At 52.2% G+C, this 21,763-nt stretch overlaps 1 protein-coding gene across 1 annotated transcript in view; it reads right to left on the reverse strand.

Moving 5' to 3' along the window:
- Positions 1–530: 530 nt before the first annotated feature.
- nectin4 (nectin cell adhesion molecule 4) overlaps positions 531–21,763 on the reverse strand; it is a 44,778-nt gene continuing 23,545 nt past the window's right edge. The window contains exons 2-9 of the mRNA XM_031891383.1: positions 17,275–17,628; positions 14,530–14,820; positions 10,817–10,931; positions 9,777–9,928; positions 7,070–7,217; positions 6,547–6,628; positions 5,385–5,459; positions 531–2,530 (exon numbers count right to left, since the gene is read on the reverse strand). Of these exons, the coding sequence (XP_031747243.1) occupies positions 2,228–2,530; positions 5,385–5,459; positions 6,547–6,628; positions 7,070–7,217; positions 9,777–9,928; positions 10,817–10,931; positions 14,530–14,820; positions 17,275–17,628 (1,520 nt within the window). The 3' untranslated portion in view covers positions 531–2,227. The remainder of the gene's footprint in view (positions 2,531–5,384; positions 5,460–6,546; positions 6,629–7,069; positions 7,218–9,776; positions 9,929–10,816; positions 10,932–14,529; positions 14,821–17,274; positions 17,629–21,763) is intronic.

The raw sequence follows: 21,763 nt of genomic DNA on the forward strand, positions 1-21,763 counted from the left end.
CGGACTTGGACCATCCGGACTTGATTTTGTTTGTAGTCTGTGGGGGGAAATCACAAAAGTGCTGATATTGAGACATAAAAGTGACATATTTTTATGGATTTGGTTATTTCACTTTAGGGACCTTCCAATTCTGTACCAAAATTTAAGGGTTAAATACCAAAAATAAAAGAAATTCCCAGTTTGTATAATACAGGGTTAATAATTACAGACATGTGGAAATTAGTGACGAGCGAATCTGTCCCATTCCGCCATTTCCCACCACAGAAATCAGCATCCGGGACTTTACATTCCGAGGGTTTGGCTCCTGATAATTGGCTTCTACTCTCCATGCTAATGAGCACCCAATGGGGCCCCTACAAGAGGTGTGAAATGAATATTGGAGGAAACCCCACGCCAGGTTCTCTGTCTGTTACACTTTGGGTCATTGTTGCCTTTGACACTATCAGGGTATAGTTTATTCTCTGCTCAGTTTGTATGGCTGGGAGCTGCCATGTTGCTTCTCTCCCTATGTGTACACACAGACAGGCTGCTTACGCTGAATGTACAACTTTATTTACAAGTATATATAACTGCAGAACAGCCTTATAACAGTACAAACGATAAAGAATAAAGACATTATAATATATATATACAAACCAGCAGCTTCCTGCACATCGTAGGCAGTAGCCTTTGTTTCTCTTAAATGGGTCCAATTCAAGTGCTTCTCCAATTCCCAGACAAACGGACGCTCTGATTGGGTTTCAGGAGCTCCGCCGAGTGCTCTGCTTCCCCTCATACAGTTTCCATGGCCACAAACTCCTGCTCAGACATCTTCATCTCCATCGTCTCCTTTCCAAGTCCTTATTGTCACCAGCAGGAAGTCCCTCACTCCAATAGTTCCACAAGCAGGAAGTTCCTCACTCCCATAGTTCCACAAGCAGGAAGTTCTTATTTCCACCAGCAGGAAGTCCTTCACTCCCATAGTTCCACAAGCTGGAAGTCCCACAGTTTAGGGGCAGGAAGTCTTTATTACCACCAGCAGGAAGTTCCTCACTCCCATAGTTTCACGGGCAGGAAGTCCCACAGTTTAGTCAGCAGGAAGTCCTTATTGCCACTAGCAGAAAATACCTCCCATAGTTTTAGAAGCAGGAAGTCCAACAGTGTCACCAACTGGAAAATCCAAAGTCCCTTAAGCAGGAAATGTCAGTCTCACAAGTAGGAAGTCCGTCAGTGCCACCAGTAGGAAGTGCCACACGTAAAAACACTCAAACAGGAGCTCAAACAGTCCCACCAAGAGGAATTGGTTCCCAGCAGCAGACTCGCCATGAGTATGTCACATATTCCCACCAGCAGGTCACCGAATGCCGATTAGTGCAATAAATCTCCCAAATGGAATGCGGTTCTTCTGCATTGGCTCAAATAGACAGAGTGCAGAGGATAGAAGGCCATGTTGCCTACAGAAGATGCCCAGTCCTGCACTGGCTCAAATAGACAGAGTGCAGAGGATAGAAGGCCATGTTGCCTACAGAAGGTGCCCAGTCCTGCTTTGGCTCAAATAGACAGAGTGCAGAGGATAGATGGCCATGTTGCCTACAGAAGATGCCCAGTCCTTCTTTGGCTCAAATAGACAAGAGTGCAGAGGATAGAAGGCCATGTTGCCTACAGAAGATGCCCAGTCCTGCTTTGGCTCAAATAGACAGAGTGCAGAGGATAGAAGGCCATGTTGCCTACAGAAGATGCCCAGTCCTGCTTTGTGAAGGGACTTCTTTGTTCATGTATGTTATTTTTCCTTATAAACCCCCCATGTACTTATTATGGTATGTTTTTGTTCATTGTCCCTTAGCCCAATAACACAATGGTCCCCTGTTGGAGAACAGTCTCTTTCATGCTGAGTTGAGGGCCAGTAAGGATCCTCCCACTCATTCTCCTCTCAAACGTGTAGAGGTGCAAAAGTAATACTTGCCCTTTCCCAGCAGTGGAATCCAGGCTTCCCACACTGGCTGTGTGCCAGTAACAAACAGGTAAATGGGATGGGTTTTATTTAGTCCCAAGACAATAATCTAGAAGATTGTCTCCACTGATGGTCACGGTAAGAAGGAGATCAGTCAGTTGGGAAAAAATAAGCTTCTCAGATCAAAAAGTTCCCCTTTTGGCACCATAATCCTTAGAAATTTGTAGAAGAAAAGTTCTTTTTAACTTGAGTACCCAGTCCTGGTCCAATTGGAACATTTCCCATGGTGGGGTCTTGCTATACTAGGTGCCCCCTTCCATTGATATAAATACCATTGGCGCTGGGCTTTGCCCTTAGTGTGCCATTCTCTTGGTAGAAATGTGCCATGCCCTGCTTGATGAAAGGTTGGTTGGCCACTCCGACCATGCCGTCTGGCTCTGTGGGGTTTGGCTCTTTCTCCAGTGACTGCTCCACTTGCTCTGGTTCTTCACCATCTTCTTTCACCTCTTCATCCGGGACAGTAGATAAAAGTTCCGTCTGGGTCTCTGTTTCCTTTAATGTGGTGAGAGTGGAGTAACTTCGTCTGTCGGCCTCTTCCCCCTGCACAAAATGGACAGATTTACTAATCATTTCAAATCAAATCCAAGGGGCTCATTTACCATGGGCTCGTGGCCAAGGTATAAGGAGTATGGGGCTTCCTTGCTCCTGGGCCACCAACACAACACTAAGGGCAAGAGAGCCCTGGGCTTAGACTAAGAGTGAGTTCCTTTGGTACCATGGAAGGTTTGGGGGTAAGTATGGGGCTTCCTTGCTCCTGGGCCACCAACACAACACTAAGGGCAAGAGAGCCCTGGGCTTGGACTAAGAGTGAGTTCCTTTGGTACCATGGCAGGTTTGGGGGGGTAATTATGGGGCTTCCTTGCTCCTGGGCCACCAACTCAACACTAAGGGCAAGAGAGCCCTGGGCTTGGACCGAGAGTGAGATCCTTTGGTACCATGGCAGGTTTGGGGGGTAAGTATGGGGCTTCCTCGCTCCTGGGCCACCAACACAACACTAAGGGCAAGAGAGCCCTGGGCTTGGACCAAGAGTGAGTTCCTTTGGTACCATGGCAGGTTTGGGGGGTAAGTATGGGGCTTCCTCTCTCCTAGGCCACCAACTCAACACTAAGGGCAAGAGAGCCGTGGGCTTGGACAAAGAGTGAGTTCCTTTGATATTATGGCAGGTTTGGGCGGTAAGTATGGGGCTTCCTCTCTCCTGGGCCACCAACACAACACTAAGGGCAAGAGAGCCCTGGGCTTGGACTAAGAGTGAGTTCCTTTGGTACCATGGCAGGTTTGGGGGGTAAGTATGGGGCTTCCTCGCTCCTGGGCCACCAACACAACACTAAGGGCAAGAGAGCACTGGGCTTGAACTAAGAGTGAGATCCTTTGGTACCATGGCAGGTTTGGGGGTTAAGTATGGGGCTTCCTCTCTCCTGGGCCACCAACGCAACACTAAGGACAAGAGAGCCCTGGGCATGGACCGAGAGTGAAATCCTTTGGTACCATGGCAGGTTTGGGGGGTAAGTATGGAGCTTGCTCGCTCCTGGGCCACCAACGCAACACTAAGGGCAAGAGAGCCCTGGGCATGGACCGAGAGTGAAATCCTTTGGTACCATGGCAGGTTTGGGGGGTAAGTATGGAGCTTGCTCACTCCTGGGCCACCAACGCAACACTAAGGGGAAGAGAGACCTGGGCTTGGACTGAGAGTGAGATCCTTAGGTACCATGGAAGGTTTGTGGGGTAAGTATGGGGCTTCCTTGTTCCTGGGCCACCAAGACAACACTAAGGGCAAGAGAGCCCTGGGCTTGGACCAAGAGTGAGATCCTTTGGTACCATGGCAGGTTTGGGGGGTAAGTATGGGGCTTCCTTGTTCCTGGGCCACCAAGACAACACTAAGGGCAAGAGAGCCCTGGGCTTGGACCAAGAGTGAGATCCTTTGGTACCATGGCAGGTTTGGGGGGTAAGTATGGGGCTTCCTCGCTCCTGGGCCACCAACACAACACTAAGGGCAAGAGAGCCCTGGGCTTGGACCAAGAGTGGGTTCCTTTGGTACCATGGAAGGTTTGGGGGGTAAGTATGGGGCTTCCTCGCTCCTGGGCCACCAACACAACACTAAGGGCAAGAGAGCCCTGGGCTTGAACTAAGAGTGAGATCCTTTGGTACCATGGCAGGTTTGGGGGTTAAGTATGGGGCTTCCTCTCTCCTGGGCCACCAACGCAACACTAAGGGCAAGAGAGCCCTGGGCATGGACCGAGAGTGAAATCCTTTGGTACCATGGCAGGTTTGGGCGGTAAGTATGGAGCTTCCTCTCTCCTAGGCCACCAACACAACACTAAGGGCAAGAGAGCCCTGGGCTTAGACTAAGAGTGAGTTCCTTTGGTACCATGGAATGTTTGGGGGGTAGGTATGGGGTTTCCTCTCTCCTAGGCCACCAACACAACACTAAGGGCAAGAGAGCCCTGGGCTTAGACTAAGAGTGAGTTCCTTTGGTACCATGGCAGGTTTGGGGGTTAAGTATGGGGCTTCCTCTCTCCTGGGCCACCAACACAACACTAAGGGCAAGAGAGCCCTGGGTTTGGACTAAGAGTGAGTTCCTTTGGTACCATGGCAGGTTTGGGGGTTAAGTATGGGGCTTCCTCTCTCCTGGGCCACCAACACAACACTAAGGGCAAGAGAGCCCTGGGTTTGGACTAAGAGTGAGTTCCTTTGGTACCATGGCAGGTTTGGGCGGTAAGTATGGGGCTTCCTCACTCCTGGGCCACCAACACAACACTAAGGGCAAGAGAGCCCTGGGTTTGGACTAAGAGTGAGTTCCTTTGGTACCATGGCAGGTTTGGGCGGTAAGTATGGGGCTTCCTCACTCCTGGGCCACCAACACAACACTAAGGGCAAGAGAGCCCTGGGCTTGGACTAAGAGTGAGTTCCTTTGGTACCATGGCAGGTTTGGGGGTTAAGTATGGGGCTTCCTCTCTCCTGGGCCACCAACGTAACACTAAGGGCAAGAGAGACCTGGGCTTGGACTGAGAGTGAGATCCTTAGGTACCATGGAAGGTTTGTGGGGTAAGTATGGGGCTTCCTTGTTCCTGGGCCACCAAGACAACACTAAGGGCAAGAGAGCCCTGGGCTTGGACCAAGAGTGAGTTCCTTTGGTACCATGGCAGGTTGGGGGGTGTCAGAGGGTTGATAATGGGGCCCCCTAGGGGTAGCTGGAGCAGAGGAGTGAGATGCCTAGGAGGCCATAGAGGAATTGGAAGGGAGGTCAGAGGAAGGAGACAGGCAGAGGGAAATGGAGAGAAATTATAGGGATAGGAGGAGAGAGAGAGAGGCATATGAGTGACGGGGGATAGGAAGATTGGGAGGGGCAGTTAAAGGATAGGAAGGGCAGTTATACAGTCAGTAAATGATCCCTTACCATCATGGAACTGATACTTGGATCCCTCAGGCTGTCGCAATGCATCCCAGACCTCAGGTGCATGGCTTCTTCCAGCTGGGTACATCGAATAAAGAGAGGAGTCAGCTAGGGGCAATAAATACTCTAGCACATGAGATCTGCCCCATATTAGGGTTATTGTGGGGCTCTTGGTATAGTGATATCTTGCCTGTTGGTATCTCAAAGGGTTTCTATCATTTGCTCCAGTATCTGTGCTACATACATGTGAGTAACTATGTGTGTGTGGGGGGGGTATATATATACACTGGGGGTACAAGGGGGGGTACCTGGAGGCGGGTATCAGTGCCAGGGGAGGGGTGAGTTCCCTACAATAGTGAGTGAATGGAGCAGCCTGTGGCACATACATGTGAGTAACTATGTGTGTGTGGGGGGGGTATATATATACACTGGGGGTACAAGGGGGGGTACCTGGAGGCGGGTATCAGTGCCAGGGGAGGGGTGAGTGCCCTACAATAGTGAGTGAATGGAGCAGCCTGTGGCACATACACGTGAGTAACTATGTGTGTGTGTGGGGGGGTATATATATACACTGGGGGTACAAGGGGGGGTACCTGGAGGCGGGTATCAGTGCCAGGGGAGGGGTGAGTGCCCTACAATAGTGAGTGAATGGAGCAGCCTGTGGCACATACACGTGAGTAACTATGTGTGTGTGGGGGGGGGTATATATATACACTGGGGGTAGAAGGGGGGGTACCTGGAGGCGGGTATCAGTGCCAGGGGAGGGGTGAGTGCCCTACAATAGTGAGTGAATGGAGCAGCCTGTGGCACATACACGTGAGTAACCATGTGTGTGTGGGGGGGTATATATATACACTGGGGGTACAAGGGGGGGTACCTGGAGGCGGGTATCAGTGCCAGGGGAGGGGTGAGTGCCCTACAATAGTGAGTGAATGGAGCAGCCTGTGGCACATACATGTGAGTAACTATGTGTGTGTGGGGGGGGGTATATATATACACTGGGGGTACAAAGGGGGGTACCTGGAGGCGGGTATCAGTGCCAGGGGAGGGGTGAGTGCCCTACAATAGTGAGTGAATGGAGCAGCCTGTGGCACATACATGTGAGTAACTATGTGTGTGTGGGGGGGGGGGTATATATATACACTGGGGGTACAAAGGGGGGTACCTGGAGGCGGGTATCAGTGCTGGCAGTTGTAGAGTTTAACCTCCTCCGAGACGCCTCCCTGGAGAGGGTGGAAAGTTCCTCACTGGAATACAGAGAAGCAGCGTTACTGTCACTTTAATCAGCCCAAACCTGTTGCCCCAGCGTGTGGGGCCATTGCACTATTTACTAACAAACCCACCCCAGCAATAACCCCCCTCTGATGTCACTGCCCTGTGCCCAATAGCACAGCTCCTCCCTCCTGACACCCGTCACATCATTGGATGCTTCATCAGAGGAGGCGTGGCATCCCAGGGAGGTATGAAATACACATCTCCCGGGGGCGGGGCTAAGATATTAACCCTTTGCTGATATCACAACTTGGGTAATACCAACAGTAGGGGGATATGGGAGAGCAAGGGTAGGGGTATTTGGGGTATTTGCACAGAGGGTAAAGACACCACCTCTATTAGGGGATTACCCCACTCCCAGCCTGTGTGTAACAGGGAAATACCCCCCCTAGTGGCCGGCATGGGGCGTCGCTTACATTTTCTCCGAGAGCTGCTTGGTTTGCCTCTTGTGGTGCCGGTTGACCAGGAGGAGAGTAATGACCAGAACCACCAGCAGAACCGCAGTCAGAATCCCCACCGAGCCCAGTGACACCGACACTAAATCGATTTTTGTTGCCTGGTGTTCTGGGAAAATACAAAGGAAAGTAAGTGAGTGAATGGGGGTGTCTCCCACAGTGCCCCCCAGGTCTTGGCCGGTTCAGCTTCTGAGTATCATTCTAGGTAACACATGGGGAAGGGCACCCAGATACCCCCCCCGCACCTAATTGGGCCCTTGGGTGCATCAGGTGTAGGGGATATGGGTAATTGCCGGGCAGCCATTGCTCAGGATATGGGTAATTGCCGGGAAGCCATTGTTCAGGATATGGGTAATTGCTGGGCAGCCATTGCTCAGGATATGGGTAATTGCCGGGCAGCCATTGCTCAGGATATGGATAATTTCCGGGAAGCCATTGCTCGGGATATGGGTAATTGGCGGGAAGCCATTGCTCAGGATATGGGTAATTGCCGGGAAGCCATTGCTCAGGATATGGATAATTTCCGGGAAGCCATTGCTCAGGATATGGGTAATTGGCGGGAAGCCATTGCTCGGGATATGGGTAATTGCCAGGTAGCCATTGCTCAGGATATGGGTAATTGCCGGGAAGCCATTGCTCAGGATATGGGTAATTGCCAGGTAGCCATTGCTCAGGATATGGGTAATTGCCGGGCAGTCATTGCTCAGGATATGGTTAATTGCCGGGCAGTCTTTGCTCAGGATATGGGTAATTGCTGGGCAGCCATTGCTCAGGATATGGGTAATTGCCGGGAAGCCATTGTTCAGGATATGGGTAATTGCTGGGCAGCCATTGCTCAGGATATGGATAATTTCCGGGAAGCCGTTGCTCGGGATATGGGTAATTGCCAGGTAGCCATTGCTCAGGATATGGGTAATTGCCGGGAAGCCATTGCTCAGGATATGGGTAATTGCCAGGTAGCCATTGCTCAGGATATGGGTAATTGCCGGGCAGCCATTGCTCAGGATATGGGTAATTGCCAGGTAGCCATTGCTCAGGATATGGGTAATTGCCGGGCAGTCATTGCTCAGGATATGGGTAATTGCCGGGCAGTCATTGCTCAGGATATGGGTAATTGCCGGGAAGCCATTGCTCAGGATATGGGTAATTGCCGGGCAGTCATTGCTCAGGATATGGGTAATTGCCGGGAAGCCATTGCTCGGGATATGGGTAATTGCCGGGAAGCCATTGCTCAAGATATGGGTAATTGCCGGGAAACCATTGCTCAGGATATGGGTAATTGCCGGGCAGCCATTGCTCAGGATATGGGTAATTGCCGGGCAGTCATTGCTCAGGATATGGGTAATTGCCGGGCAGCCATTGCTCAGGATATGGGTAATTGCCGGGCAGTCATTGCTCAGGATATGGGTAATTGCCGGGAAGCCATTGCTCAGGATATGGGTAATTGCCGGGAAGCCATTGCTCAGGATATGGGTAATTGCCGGGCAGTCATTGCTCAGGATATGGGTAATTGCCGGTGCTGCCGGTGGTTAGGAGATGGGTAATTGCCGGGCAGTCTTTGCTCAGGATATGGGTAATTGCCGGGAAGCCATTGCTCAGGATATGGGTAATTGCCGGGCAGTCATTGCTCAGGATATGGGTAATTGCCGGGAAGCCATTGCTCAGGATATGGGTAATTGCCGGGAAGCCATTGCTCAGGATATGGGTAATTGCCGGGCAGTCATTGCTCAGGATATGGGTAATTGCCGGGCAGCCATTGCTCAGGATATGGGTAATTGCCGGGAAGCCATTGCTCAGGATATGGGTAATTGCCGGGAAGCCATTGCTCAGGATATGGGTAATTGCCGGGCAGTCATTGCTCAGGATATGGGTAATTGCCGGGTAGCCATTGCTCAGGATATGGGTAATTGCCGGTGCTGCCGGTGGTTAGGAGATGGGTAATTGCCGGTGGTTAGGAGATGCCCCTGGAATGGTGGCTCATAGGGACAGGCCGGTAGTTAGAGCCATTACAGAGTGTATATGAGATAGCTAAGCGGTGATTAGGCAGAAGGACTAGCTCCCCGCTCATTAGCAGAGATTAGTTACTCTGTGGTTCAGTAATTACCCCGTGTGGCGAGTGACAGGGGCACAATGGAATTTACAGGCTGAGGTGTCCCCTATGCGCCACGGGCCTCGCTCCTAATTGGCTCCATAAAAACCAGTGACTTAATAGAAGGGAATTGCACTACCTGTTCGACCTACCTACCCACCTACCTGCCTGCCCTACTACCTACGTACCTACCTACCCACCTACCTATCTACCCACTTACTGTCTCACCGACATCCTCATAGGCAGCATATAGGGGCTTATTGTGCCAAACCCAAAACATCCCCATAACCCTGTTGGGCCCAACATGGAACCCCAAAGCCTGTTCCTACCAGCAGTGCAGCCCCAATGTGTACATCTGTGTGTACCCCATGATCTGTACATAAGGGTGACTATTCCCACCAATAACAGCTGCAGGGGAACGTGGGGTTAATAAGGAGTGCCCTCGGGGGGCGGAGTGTAATTATGTGCCCGGAAATTCTGAGTTTGGGTTTGTGGCACCGTAACGTTCCGACATTACCCATTGGCCCTAAAACCTGCTGTTCCACCCAATGAAAAGGAAAGTGGCGAGGGGCAACTTACCCGCTATAGAGACGATGGCCGTGCTGCTCTTGGTGCCAATCCCATTGCTGGCGCGACAGGCGTATTCCCCGGCGTCCTCTGCTCCCAGAGCCCTGAGGAACTGCAACGTGTTTCCCTCCATCCTCACCTCCGCAGGGAGGGACCCATTCAGCCTGTACAGAATAAGGGGTAACGTGATCTACCCAGCTTGTACCCCAAATCCCCCCCTAACTGGCCTTCAGGCTGGGCCCCCTTAGCCCATAACAAGGTTACAGATATATAGAAACATTGGGGTAACAGTCACCCCGCTATAGTTCCAGGGGTACCCAGGGCACAAATAAGCACTCACCCCAAATCCCCCCTAACTGGCCTTCAGGCTGGGCCCCCTTAGCCCATAACAAGGTTACAGATAATATAGAAACATTGGGGTAACAGTCACCCCGCTATAGTTCCAGGGGTACCCAGGGCACAAATAAGCACTCACCCCAAATCCCCCCCTAACTGGCCTTCAGGCTGGGCCCCTTAGCCCATAACAAGGTTACAGATATATAGAAACATTGGGGTAACAGTCACCCCGCTATAGTTCCAGGGGTACCCAGGGCACAAATAAGCACTCACCCCAAATCCCCCCTAACTGGCCTTCAGGCTGGGCCCCCTTAGCCCATAAATAGGTTACAGATATATAGAAACATTGGGGTAACAGTCACCCCGCTATAGTTCCAGGGGTACCCAGGGCACAAATAAGCACTCACCCCAAATCCCCCCCTAACTGGCCTTCAGGCTGGGCCCCCTTAGCCCATAAATAGGTTACAGATATATAGAAACATTGGGGTAACAGTCACCCCGCTATAGTTCCAGGGGTACCCAGGGCACAAATAAGCACCCCAAATCCCCCCCAACTGGCCTTCAGGCTGGGCCCCCTTAGCCCATAACAAGGTTACAGATATATAGAAACATTGGGGTAACAGAATGACAAGGGAAGGGGAATATAAAGGGGAGTAACCCCCACGTGACACTGAACTGGAGATGAACGGGTTGAACAGGAAGTGGGGTAGATTTACCTGGACCACTCGTATTTCGGGGCTGGGTTCCCCCCAGCTTGGCATTGCAATGTGGCCCCCTCTTTCCCAACAAACCAACCATCTTCATGTCCTTGAACTGAAACTTCTGCCAAATCTGAGAATAATGGAACATTCCGTTAGAATCTGTACATGGGCCGCCCCATCCAATCAGCCAATAACAGACACATGTACATGGGCCGCCCCATCCAATCAGCCAATAACAGACACATGTACATGGGCCGCCCCATCCAATCAGCCAATAACAGACACATGTACATGGGCCGCCCCATCCAATCAGCCAATAACAGACACATGTACATGGGCCGCCCCATCCAATCAGCCAATAACAGAAACATGTACATGGGCCGCCCCATCCAATCAGCCAATAACAGACACATGTACATGGGCCGCCCCATCCAATCAGCCAATAACAGACACATGTACATGGGCCGCCCCATCCAATCAGCCAATAACAGACACACAGTGAGACAGTAAGGAGATAATGGGGTTCTGCTCCCAGCCCATCATTCCCTGAGATTCCCATTCAGTGGGGGCAGATTCTCCTATTTATCCCTGTGCCCCCCACAGATAACTGTACCCCCCCCCCGGGTAACGGTGTGGGCAACATCGGCCCCCATTATTCCTTTCAGTTTTGAACCATTTATCTACTTCTTCCTGTATCTAGCTGTGATATAGGGGTCACTGACCCTGACAGCCAAAAACTGATCTGTGAGGCTAACCCTAACCCCAAAAGTTATTGGGGTTGTTACTTTCATTTTGTAACTTTTTATTCAGGCCTCTAACCCTAACCCCAACCCTCACCCTAACCCTAACCCCAACCCTCACCCTAACCCTAACCCTAACCCCAACCCTAATCCTCACCCCAACCCTCACCCTAACCCCAACCCTCACCCCTACCCTAACCCCAACCCTAATCCTCACCCCAACCCTAACCCCTACCCTCACCCTAACCCCAACCCTAACCCCAACCCTCACCCCTACCCTAACCCCAACCCTAATCCTCACCCCAACCCTAACCCCTACCCTCACCCTAACCCCAACCCTCACCCCTACCCTCACCCTAACCCTACCCTCGCCCTAACCCCAACCCTAACCCTCACCCTAACCCTAACCCCAACCCTCACCCTAACCCTAACCCCAACCCTAATCCTCACCCCAACCCTCACCCTAACCCCAACCCTCACCCTAACCCCAACCCTCACCCTAACCCCAACCCTCACCCCTACCCTAACCCCAACCCTAATCCTCACCCCAACCCTAACCCCTACCCTCACCCTAACCCCAACCCTCACCCCTACCCTCACCCTAACCCCAACCCCTACCCTCACCCTAACCCCAACCCTAACCCCAACCTCAACCCTCACCCTAACCCCAACCCCTACCCCCAACCCTAACCCCAACCCCAACCCTCACCCTAACCCCAACCTCAACCCTAACCCTAACCCCAACCTCAACCCTCACCCTAACCCCAACCTCAACCCTAACCCTAACCCCAACCTCAACCCTCACCATAACCCCAACCTCAACCCTCACCATAACCCCAACCCTAACCCTCACCATAACCCCAACCCTCACCCTAACCCCAACCCCAACCCTCACCCCAACCCTCACCCTAACCCCAACCCTAACCCCAACCTCAACCCTCACCCTCACCCCAACCCTAACCCTAACCCTAACCCCAACCCCTACCCTCACCCTAACCCCTACCCTCACCCCTAACCCCAACCCCTACCCTCACCCTAACCCCAACCCTAACCCCAACCCTAACCCCAACCTCAACCCTCACCCTAACCCCAACCTCAACCTCAACCCTCACCCTAACCCCAACCCCTACCCCCAACCCTAACCCCAACCCTAACCCCAACCCCAACCCTCACCCTAACCCCAACCTCAACCCTAACCCTAACCCCAACCTCAACCCTCACCCTAACCCCTAACCCCAACCCCAACCTCAACCCTCACCATAACCCCAACCTCAACCCTCACCATAACCCCAACCCTAACCCTCACCATAACCCCAACCCTCACCCTAACCCCAACCCCAACCCTCACCCCAACCCTCACCCTAACCCCAACCCTAACCCCAACCTCAACCCTCACCCTCACCCCAACCCTAACCCCAACCTCAACCCTCACCATAACCCCAACCCTAACCCCTACCCTCACCATAACCCCAACCCTAACCCCTAACCTCACCATAACCCCAACTCTAACCCCTACCCTCACCATAACCCTCACCGGAACCCTAACCCCTCACCCTAACCCCAACCCTCACCCCAACCCTAACCCCAACCCTCACCCTAACCCAACCCTTACCCCTACCCTCACCCTAACCCCAACCCTAACCCCAACCCTCACCCTAACCCCAACCCCAACCCTAACCCCAACCTCAACCCTCACCCTAACCCCAACCCTAATGCCTACCCTCACCATAACCCCAACCCTAACCCCTACCCTCACCCCAACCCTAACCCCTACCCTCACCATAACCCCAACCATAACCCCTACCCTCACCCTAACCCCAACCCTAACCCTCACCCCAACCCTAACCCCTACCCTCACCCCAACCCTAACCCCTACCCTCACCCCAACCCTAACCCCAACCCTCACCCCAACCCTAACCCCTACCCTCACCCCATCCCTAACCCCTACCCTCACCCCAACCCTAACCCCTACCCTCACCCCAACCCTAACCCCTACCCTCACCCCAACCCTAACCCTCACCCCAACCCTAACCCCTACCCTCACCCCAACCCTAACCCCTACCCTCACCCCAACCCTAACCCTCACCCCAACCCTAACCCCTACCCTCACCATAACCCTAACCCCTACCCTCACCATAACCCCTAACCCTCACCATAACCCCAACCATAACCCCTACCCTCACCCCAACCCTAACCCCTACCCTCACCATAACCCCTACCCTCACCCCAACCCTAACCCCTACCCTCACCATAACCCTAACCCCTACCCTCCCCATAACCCCCAACCCTAACCCCTACCCTCACCATAACCCCAACCATAACCCCTACCCTCACCCCAACCCCTACCCTCACCATAACCCCCAACCCTAACCCCTACTCTCACTATAACCCCAACCCCTACTCTCACCATAACCCCCAACCCTAACCCCTACCCTCACCATAACCCCCAACCCTAACCCCTACCCTCACTATAACCCCAACCCTAACCCCTACCCTCACTATAACCCCAACCCTAACCCCTACCCTCACCATAACCCCCAACCCTAACCCCTACCCTCACTATAACCCCAACCCTAACCCGTACCCTCACCATAACCCCAACCCTAACCCGTACCCTCACCATAACCCCAACCCCTACCATCACCATAACCCCCAGCCCTAACCCTATCCCCAACTCCAACTCTAACCCCAACCAAAACCCCTACTCTCACCATAACCCCCCATTTATTACTTGGGCAAAGCCTTCCGTACTACTACTGTCCAGTAGTAATGACTCCTCTCTTGTACCCACTGAGGAACAACTGCCCCGAGACCCTACCCTCACCCCAACCCTATCCCCTACCCTCACCCCCGTGCCCCATTTATTATTGGGCAAAGCCTTCCGTACTACTACTCTCACTGTCCAGTAGTAATGGCTCCTCTCTTGTACCCACTGAGGAACAACTGCCCCGAGACCTTGGTGTTACTAGTACTCATGGGGCAACTTACATCTGACTTGCAGAACGTGGGTGATGCGTTTCTCCTGCTGGAATCCGGGGTGGGAGACCACGCAGGTGAGGGGCTTCCCGTTCATACGGCGGGTGGGTACCACATAGAACTCGCTGGTCACAGAGGAGGATCGTGGGTGCTCGTATTTCTGGGTCGTATTGGTTCCCTCCACGTCCGTCTCCCAAGTGAGAGTCGGGGCAGGATTGCCCTCCGCCGTGCATGAAGCTGCCAGGGATTTCCCTTCTCCCTCAGTGAGTGGGGGCCCGGGGCCCAGGGTGGGCAAGGGGGGAACTGCAGGGACAGACAGACACGTTAGGGGGACCCCCATACCTTACACACTTCTTACTTACCCTTTATTATAAAATAAGGAGGAGGAGTCAAGTGTAGGTCAGTACATCATAAGCTCAGATCCATCCAGTAAACCCCACCCACGATCTAGTGGATCCAGAGAAAGAGTGATTGGGAGAGTGAGGGCAATTGGGAGAAGGCCAGGAGGGGCGGGGCTAGTGCAATGTGTAGAATAATCCATTTAGTTACCCTTTTCCCTCACAAGCAGAGGTCACTGAGTATGAGATGCTTTTCAGTAAGTAGGAAGGTAGGTAGGTAAGTATGTATGTAGGTAAGTAGGAAGGAAGGTTGGTAGGTAGGTTGGTAGTACATATGTTGGTAGGTAGGTAAGTATGTTGGTAGGTAGGTTAGTAGGTAAGTATTTTGATAGGTCGGTAGGTTGGTAGATAGGTAGGCAGGTAGGATGGTCGGTAAGTAATTGGTAGGTAGGTGGGTAGGTAAGTATGTTGGTAGGTAGGTTGGTAGATTGGCAGGCAGGTTGGTAGGTAAGTATGTTGGTAGGTAGGCAGGTAAGTATGTTGGTAGGAAGGTAGGTTGGTAGGTAAGTATGTTGGTAGGCAGGCAGGTAGGTACGTATGTTGGTAGGTAGGAGGATAGGTTGGTAAGTATGTTGGTAGGTAGGTAAGTAAGTATGTTGGTAGGTAGGTTGGTAGATAGGTAGGCAGGTAGGTTGGTAGTTAGTGGGTAGGTAAGTAGGTAGGTAGGTAGATAGGTATGTAGGTTGGTGGGTAGGTAAGTATGTTGGTAGGTAGGTTGGTAGTTGGTGGGTAGATAGGTAGGTATGTACGTTGGTAGGTAGGTAAGTAAGTATGTTGGTAGGTAGGTTGGTAGATAGGTAGGCAGGTAGGTTGGTAGTTAGTAGGTAGGTAAGTAGGTAGGTAGGTAGATAGGTATGTAGGTTGGTGGGTAGGTAAGTATGTTGGTAGGTAGGTTGGTAGTTGGTGGGTAGATAGGTAGGTATGTACGTTGGTAGGTAGGTAAGTAAGTATGTTGGTAGGTAGGTTGGTAGATAGGTAGGCAGGTAGGTTGGTAGTTAGTGGGTAGGTAAGTTGTTAGGTAGGTAGATAGGTATGTAGGTTGGTGGGTAGGTAAGTATGTTGGTAGGTAGGTTGGTAGATAGGTATGTACGTTGGTAGGTAGGTGGGTATGTATGTTGGTAGGTAGTTGGTAGGTATATAGGTAGGTATGTATGTTGGTAGGTAGATAGGTGGGTATGTATGTTGGTAGGTAGGTTGGTAGTTGGTGGGTAGATAGGTAGGTATGTATGTTGGTAGGTAGATAGGTATGTACGTTGGTAGGTAGGTAGATAGGTGGGTATGTATGTTGGTAGGTAGGTAGATAGGTGGGTATGTATGTTGGTAGGTAGGTAGATAGGTGGGTATGTATGTTGGTAGGTAGGTAGATAGGTGGGTATGTATGTTGGTAGGTAGGTAGATAGGTGGGTATGTATGTTGGTAGGTAGATAGGTATGTACGTTGGTAGGTAGGTAGATAGGTAGGTATGTTGGTAGGTAGGTAGATAGGTGGGTATGTATGTTGGTAGGTAGATAGGTATGTACGTTGGTAGGTAGGTAGATAGGTAGGTATGTATGTTGGTAGGTAGATAGGTATGTACGTTGGTAGGTAGGTAGATAGGTGGGTATGTATGTTGGTAGGTAGGTAGATAGGTGGGTATGTATGTTGGTAGGTAGGTAGATAGGTGGGTATGTATGTTGGTAGGTAGGTAGATAGGTGGGTATGTATGTTGGTAGGTAGATAGGTGGGTATGTATGTTGGTAGGTAGGTTGGTAGTTGGTGGGTAGATAGGTATGTATGTTGGTAGGTAGATAGGTATGTACGTTGGTAGGTAGGTAGATAGGTGGGTATGTATGTTGGTAGGTAGATAGGTATGTACGTTGGTAGGTAGGTAGATAGGTGGGTATGTATGTTGGTAGGTAGGTAGATAGGTGGGTATGTATGTTGGTAGGTAGATAGGTATGTACGTTGGTAGGTAGGTAGATAGGTGGGTATGTATGTTGGTAGGTAGGTAGATAGGTGGGTATGTATGTTGGTAGGTAGGTAGATAGGTGGGTATGTATGTTGGTAGGTAGATAGGTGGGTATGTATGTTGGTAGGTAGGTTGGTAGTTGGTGGGTAGATAGGTAGGTATGTATGTTGGTAGGTAGATAGGTATGTACGTTGGTAGGTAGGTAGATAGGTGGGTATGTATGTTGGTAGGTAGATAGGTATGTACGTTGGTAGGTAGGTAGATAGGTGGGTATGTATGTTGGTAGGTAGGTAGATAGGTGGGTATGTATGTTGGTAGGTAGATAGGTATGTACGTTGGTAGGTAGGTAGATAGGTGGGTATGTATGTTGGTAGGTAGGTAGATAGGTTGATAGGGGGACCCAGCACTTACCCAACACTTTTAGCTCCAGTTCGGCATCAAAGTTCCCTGCTGGGAAGGTGTTGACCCGACACAGGTAGGTGCCCTCATCAGGCTGAACTGCGTTCCTCAGCACAATGCCCCCATCCGCGGGGTCCAAGGGGGCTTTTTCCTTTATTCGCCCCTCGTAGGCACCGAATATATTGGCCCCATACTCAGTGTTGAGAAGGGCAATTTCCATGTTCTGCCCATTCGCTCCCTTCTTCAGCCAAACAACCTGCGCCACCTTCTCACCCGCTTCTGCCTGGTAATAGCAGGGCATGGTAACGTCCGTACCCAGCACCGCCGTCATGCTCTTCTCTGTATGTACTACTCCACACCTGCCCCCTGAGCCGCGGGAAAGGGCACAATGTAAGTAATAATAATATTTAGTAACAAACATACAGTGCCGCTTGGGGCAATATACAGTGCAGCTTGGGGCAATATACAGTGCCGCTTGGGGCAATATACAGTGCAGCTTGGGGCAATATACAGTGCAGCTTGGGGCAATATACAGTGCCGCTTGGGGCAATATACAGTGCCGCTTGGGGCAATATACAGTGCAGCTTGGGGCAATATACAGTGCAGCTTGGGGCAATATACAGTGCCGCTTGGGGCAATATACAGTGCAGCTTGGGCAATATACAGTGCAGCTTGGGGCAATATACAGTGCAGCTTGGGGCAATATACAGTGCCGCTTGGGGCAATATACAGTGCAGCTTGGGGCAATATACAGTGCAGCTTGGGGCAATATACAGTGCAGCTTGGGGCAATATACAGTGCAGCTTGGGGCAATATACAGTGCAAGCTTGGGGCAATATACAGTGCAGCTTGGGGCAAATATACAGTGCCGCTTGGGGCAATATACAGTGCAGCTTGGGGCAATATACAGTGCAGCTTGGGGCAATATACAGTGGCCAGCTTGGGGGCAATATACAGTGCAGCTTGGGGCAATATACAGTGCAGCTTGGGGCAATATACAGTGCAGCTTTGGGGCAATATACAGTGCCGCTTGGGGCAATATACAGTGGCAGCTTGGGGCAATATACAGTGCAGCTGGGCAATATACAGTGCAGCTTGGGGCAATATACAGTGCAGCTTGGGGCAATACAGTGCGCTTGGGGCAATATACAGTGCAGCTTGGGGCAATATACAGTGGCAGCTTGGGGCAATATACAGTGCCGCTTGGGGCAATATACAGTGCAGCTTGGGGGCAATATACAGTGCAGCTTGGGGCAATATACAGTGCCGCTTGGGGGCAATATACAGTGCAGCTTGGGGCAATATACAGTGCAGCTTGGGGGCAATATACAGTGCCAGCTTGGGGCAATATACAGTGCAGCTTGGGGCAATATACAGTGCAGCTCGGGGCAATATACAGTACAGCTCGGGGCAATATACAGTAAAGCTTGGGGCAATATACAGTGCCGCTTGGGGCAATATACAGTGCCGCTTGGGGCAATATACAGTGCAGCTTGGGGCAATATACAGTGCAGCTTGGGGCAATATACAGTACAGCTTGGGGCAATATACAGTGCCGCTTGGGGCAATATACAGTGCAGCTTGGGGCAATATACAGTGCAGCTTGGGGCAAATACAGTACAGCTTGGGGCAATATACAGTGCAGCTTGGGGCAATATACAGTACAGCTTGGGGCAATATACAGTGCAGCTTGGGGCAATATACAGTGCAGCTTGGGGCAATATACAGTGCCGCTTGGGGCAATATACAGTGCAGCTTGGGGCAATATACAGTGCAGCTTGGGGCAATATACAGTGCAGCTTGGGGCAATATACAGTGCAGCTTGGGGCAATATACAGTGCAGCTTGGGGCAATATACAGTGCAGCTTGGGGCAATATACAGTGCCGCTTGGGGCAATATACAGTACAGCTTGGGGCAATAAGTACAGCTTGGGGCAATATACAGTGCAGCTTGGGGCAATATACAGTGCAGCTTGGGGCAATATACAGTGCAGCTTGGGGCAATATACAGTGCAGCTTGGGGCAATATACAGTGCAGCTTGGGGGCAATATACAGTGCAGCTTGGGGCAATATACAGTGCAGCTTGGGGCAATATACAGTGCAGCTTGGGGCAATATACAGTGCAGCTTGGGGCAATATACAGTGCAGCTTGGGGCAATATACAGTGCAGCTTGGGGCAATATACAGTGCAGCTTGGGCTCAATATACAGTGCAGCTTGGGGCAATATACAGTACAATTGCAATATACAGAGACCCATTACCACCCCCAGCACCCCCACCTCCCCCCCCCAAGGGGCACTGGCTGCCCAGCTATGGCATTGTGGGTCGGAGAGGCTGTGCCAGTGGAAGTACATTCCTGGGATGGGGCTCAGGCGCAGGGTGTGGCCCCGTGTATCGGTCACATGTTCTTTCCCTACTCGGCCAAATCAAGCTAAAAACCGGCCGGGCTCCCCCAGCAGGAAAAACCAGAGTGAGTAGCTGCTCGGTGCAGCCCTAGGGACCTGCAGGAACTCGCTCTGTGCCGCCCACGTCCCACACAGCGACTCTGACTGCCAATTTACTCAGCACTTAGCGCCGTTCAGGAAACCTGGGCCTTTTCTGCTGATTCATATTCAGCTGCTGCTCAGTCATCGTCTGTGTGTATTATGGTACTACCTACCCCCCCAGTAAGTACCCTGGGGTGCCCACTCATGGGCTGTTACAGGTGCCCCCGTGTGTATTATGGTACTACCTACCCCCCCAGTAAGTACCCTGGGGTGCCCACTCATGGGCTGTTACAGGTGCCCCCGTGTGTATCATGGTACTACCTACCCCCCCCAGTAAGTACCCTGGGGTGCCCACTCATGGGCTGTTACAGGTGCCCCCGTGTGTATTATGGTACTACCTACCCCCCCAGTAAGTACCCTGGGGTGCCCACTCATGGGCTGTTACAGGTGCCCCCGTGTGTATTATGGTACTACCTACCCCCCCAGTAAGTACCCTGGGGTGCCCACTCATGGGCTGTTACAGGTGCCCCCGTGTGTATCATGGTACTACCTACCCCCCCAGTAAGTACCCTGGGGTGCCCACTTATGGGCTGTTACAGGTGCCCCCGTGTGTATTATGGTACTACCTACCCCCCCAGTAAGTACCCTGGGGTGCCCACTCATGGGCTGTTACAGGTGCCCCCGTGTGTATTATGGTACTACCTACCCCCCCAGTAAGTACCCTGGGGTGCCCACTCATGGGCTGTTACAGGTGCCCCCGTGTGTATCATGGTACTACCTACCCCCCCAGTAAGTACCCTGGGGTGCCCACTCATGGGCTGTTACAGGTGCCCCCGTGTGTATTATGGTACTACCTACCCCCCAGTAAGTACCCTGGGGTGCCCACTCATGGGCTGTTACAGGTGCCCCCGTGTGTATTATGGTACTACCTACCCCCCCAGTAAGTACCCTGGGGTGCCCACTCATGGGCTGTTACAGGTGCCCCCGTGTGTATCATGGTACTACCTACCCCCCCAGTAAGTACCCTGGGGTGCCCACTCATGGGCTGTTACAGGTGCCCCCGTGTGTATTATGGTACTACCTACCCCCCCAGTAAGTACCCTGGGGTGCCCACTCATGGGCTGTTACAGGTCCCCCGTGTGTATCATGGTACTACCTACCCCCCCAGTAAGTACCCTGGGGTGCCCACTCATAGGCTGTTACAGGTGCCCCCGTGTGTATCATGGTACTACCTACCCCCCAGTAAGTACCCTGGGGTGCCCACTCATGGGCTGTTACAGGTCCCCCGTGTGTATCATGGTACTACCTACCCCCCCAGGAAGTACCCTGGGGTGCCCACTCATGGGCTGTTACAGGTGCCCCCGTGTGTATTATGGTACTACCTACCCCCCCAGTAAGTACCCTGGGGTGCCCACTCATGGGCTGTTACAGGTGCCCCCGTGTGTATCATGGTACTACCCACCCACCCAGTAAGTACCCTGGGGTGCCCACTCATGGGCTGTTACAGGTGCCCCCGTGTGTATTATGGTACTACCTACCCCCCCAGTAAGTACCCTGGGGTGCCCACTCATGGGCTGTTACAGGTCCCCCGTGTGTATCATGGTACTACCTACCCCCCAGTAAGTACCCTGGGGTGCCCACTCATAGGCTGTTACAGGTGCCCCCGTGTGTATTATGGTACTACCTACCCCCCCAGTAAGTACCCTGGGGTGCCCACTCATGGGCTGTTACAGGTGCCCCCGTGTGTATCATGGTACTACCTACCCCCCCCAGTAAGTACCCTGGGGTGCCCACTCATGGGCTGTTACAGGTGCCCCCGTGTGTATCATGGTACTACCTACCCCCCCAGTAAGTACCCTGGGGTGCCCACTCATGGGCTGTTACAGGTGCCCCCGTGTGTATTATGGTACTACCTACCCCCCCAGTAAGTACCCTGGGGTGCCCACTCATGGGCTGTTACAGGTGCCCCCGTGTGTATTATGGTACTACCTACCCCCCCAGTAAGTACCCTGGG

Source organism: Xenopus tropicalis, chromosome 8, assembly GCF_000004195.4.
Source record: "Xenopus tropicalis strain Nigerian chromosome 8, UCB_Xtro_10.0, whole genome shotgun sequence".
Classification (NCBI taxonomy): Eukaryota; Metazoa; Chordata; class Amphibia; order Anura; family Pipidae; genus Xenopus; species Xenopus tropicalis.